The 2,703-nt window shown below is 41.8% G+C and overlaps 1 protein-coding gene across 1 annotated transcript in view; it reads right to left on the minus strand.

Annotated features, from left to right (window-relative positions):
- LOC105270192 (dynein heavy chain 8, axonemal-like) overlaps nucleotides 1-2,703 on the minus strand; it is a 33,911-nt gene that overhangs the window by 17,841 nt on the left and 13,367 nt on the right. Inside the window, exons 7-8 of the mRNA XM_011310977.1 lie at nucleotides 1,452-1,615; nucleotides 1,105-1,359 (exon numbers count right to left, since the gene is read on the minus strand). Of these exons, the coding sequence (XP_011309279.1) occupies nucleotides 1,105-1,359; nucleotides 1,452-1,615 (419 nt within the window). The remainder of the gene's footprint in view (nucleotides 1-1,104; nucleotides 1,360-1,451; nucleotides 1,616-2,703) is intronic.

A 2,703-nucleotide genomic window follows, 5' to 3' on the forward strand; every position in this document is an offset into this window, starting at 1 on the left:
TTTTACATGGTTTCCCTCAGTACACGCCAAATGGGCGCAGTACAGAAAGTCGGCCCATGCTACCGCAAAAATAATGAGAGGATAGTAGGAGAGGCTAATGAGAGGATAGTAGGAGAGGCTAATGAGAGGATAGTAGGAGAGGCTAAAAAGGCTAAGACGAAGGGGCGCCTATCAAACCATGGTAACAATGGTAATAGGAAAAAGGAAAAAATGTAAAAAATAGAATAAGTAATTAGTTCAATAAGTGTAGAATTAGTGGAATAAAAAATAATTGGGTCTCAACCTGACAGTTGAGGAGTGATTCGCAGCCGGAGAAATAAGGAGCCTCAAAAGATTGAGAGAGGAAAATAACGTGGAATTTGCTGTGTAAAGCCTTCCACTGTAAGTACATTATTAATTACACGGTGACAGACGGTCCATAATTTGGAATGAATCCTGTGAAAAATGCACATAGAAAGGCAGGAATCCTCTGGGAATATTTTGTAGAGAATTTGAGAAAGATCTTTTCCGAAATTCAATTGGTGAATTGTTAGAAAACGTATCGAGAAAATCCGAGAAAAGGCAAACAATTATTGACGTCCCCCAGTGGTGCCATATTTACCATTTTTGCGGAGATTGGGGAAACTGAACGTAATTAGATTTCGCTCACATTTTTCTGAGCGATCCTCTGTGGAAAGAATATATTGAATAGTCCAGAAATTGATGAAAATTTCAGGTAGCAACAAAAGGAATATTTTCGGAATTTATGATCAATTCAATCATTATTTTTGGACAATTGGGAAATCTTCTAACACTCAAAATGAAATTCAGTACTGAATTTTTAAATTTTGGCCTGAATTGAAAATCACTAAAATTTAAAAACTATAATTTTTTAATGTTAAAGGACAGCTTTTGTGGAGTTTAAACCGTGTACGTGATTGTGGTCCACAGGGCTATAGCATCGGGCATTTTGCAGAGGGGAAGACAGTAACGAGAGAGTAATCAAGGAAGAAAATTTGGTCGACACATCACAATATTTTTAAACTAGAAGTCAAAAAGTTCGTGTCCATAACAAATGGTATATTATATGTTATTCAATTCAAATAATTTGGAAATCATTTTTACTTATTCTGAAACTCTATGAGTTCATTTGCGATGCTCTCCAAGTCTATTCCTCTCCATTGAATGTCATAATAACCGTCAATTGATCGCATGACTTGAACATAAAGACTGTATAACTTTTGTAATAAATTCAGCTCCTTTTTGCGATGGTCAAGTACTGGGTATTGGGTTATTTCAATTCCAAAAAGACTTTCACCAGAACTGTACGTTTCATATTGTTCCCACAACTCATCGAATCGAGCTTGTGCAAGAATTAGTCTAAATGAAAGAGGTTTAGCATAAGACTGATTATGATGATAAATGATACTCATATTTAGCTCAAAATCAACATTAACGACTACCGTCCTTACCGTTCACTAGCTTCTTTCGCCGGTATTCCGTCGACCATAGGACCATGCATTTCAAAATTGTGGTCAAACCGTTCCACATTGGCTTTCATAACTAGGACCCCATCCATTAATTGTTGCTTTAAAGGTTTCTGCATTTGACAAATCGTGTTCTGCACGGTTTTAGCCTGCAAATCAAACACCAGGATTTTCATTCGTGAAAAGTTTGTGGTAACTAGCAAATGCAGGATGATGTTTGCAGCCGGTTTGAAGAATTTATAGATTTTGAAGAGGCAGATTTTTTTAGCTAGCTTTAGTTCGAATGAAGTTGCCCAACCTCGCATTCATCCCATCCAACTGAACCACTCACCCGAACCCCCAGAATCCTACGTCAGAGGATCCAAATCCCCCCGAACCGATCCAGGCGCTTAATTCGTCCTCACCAGACTACGGCAAGATTCCCTTGGAACCGGTACAGACTGTCAATTCCGTCCTTTCACAGTATTCACAAGTTCCTCCTGCATACGACAGTCCAACCAGCCGTAGTCGAGAGTGGGGGGCGTCGACACTACTACTTCTATTAGCAGTACTTCACTTCACTAGTCACTACTTCGGTTGGCTGCCAGTGCGGACCACTGGTAACTCTCTCTTGAACCCTTGATACGCTTCCAATGCCCCGCATTGCTCTTGCCCTCTCTAGGCGAGGGGGTTCTACTCTCCTCGATTACGCTTTGTGGGGTGAAAGCAATACTCTCTTCGGCTAGCGTTCTCTGGGTGATAGCCATGTTTTCTTTGGCAATGGTCTCTATGTTTGGAGTTACTCTAGTGAGCCCGTTACACGCTCGATCGTGTGTACGTGGGTCAGTCCCCGCGCTCTCGGCCTCCGGGCCGCCCGCCACCTTACGTTGCGCTCTCGGCGAGGTAGTCCGCGAGGTGATTTGGATCATCTCAGAGTTTCGCAAGTAGGCACTCGGTGTCCCGAGCTCTTGATCCACGCATTATATTAGTTCGCGGTCTAGGTTTCGGCCTATTGAAATCGCGTATCCGTGGACCTTGGTCCTCTCTCCACGATCTAGCATCCTGAGTAACTCCAGGTCTTCCTGCTTCCGTTCCATTCGTCATCGGTTTCGTCGGTATTTAGGCTATCGTCTTGTTCAAGGATTTTAAGGTTTTGTAGGATTTTTGGATTTTGTGTTGTCGCGAGGATGAATTTCAACCCTACTCGTCCTGCCCCTTCGTGCTCTTGTTTTTGGATATCGTTCAGATTTGTTAGAAT

The sequence above is a fragment of the Fopius arisanus genome, unplaced genomic scaffold (assembly GCF_000806365.1).
Source record: "Fopius arisanus strain USDA-PBARC FA_bdor unplaced genomic scaffold, ASM80636v1 scaffold00080, whole genome shotgun sequence".
Classification (NCBI taxonomy): domain Eukaryota; kingdom Metazoa; phylum Arthropoda; class Insecta; order Hymenoptera; family Braconidae; genus Fopius; species Fopius arisanus.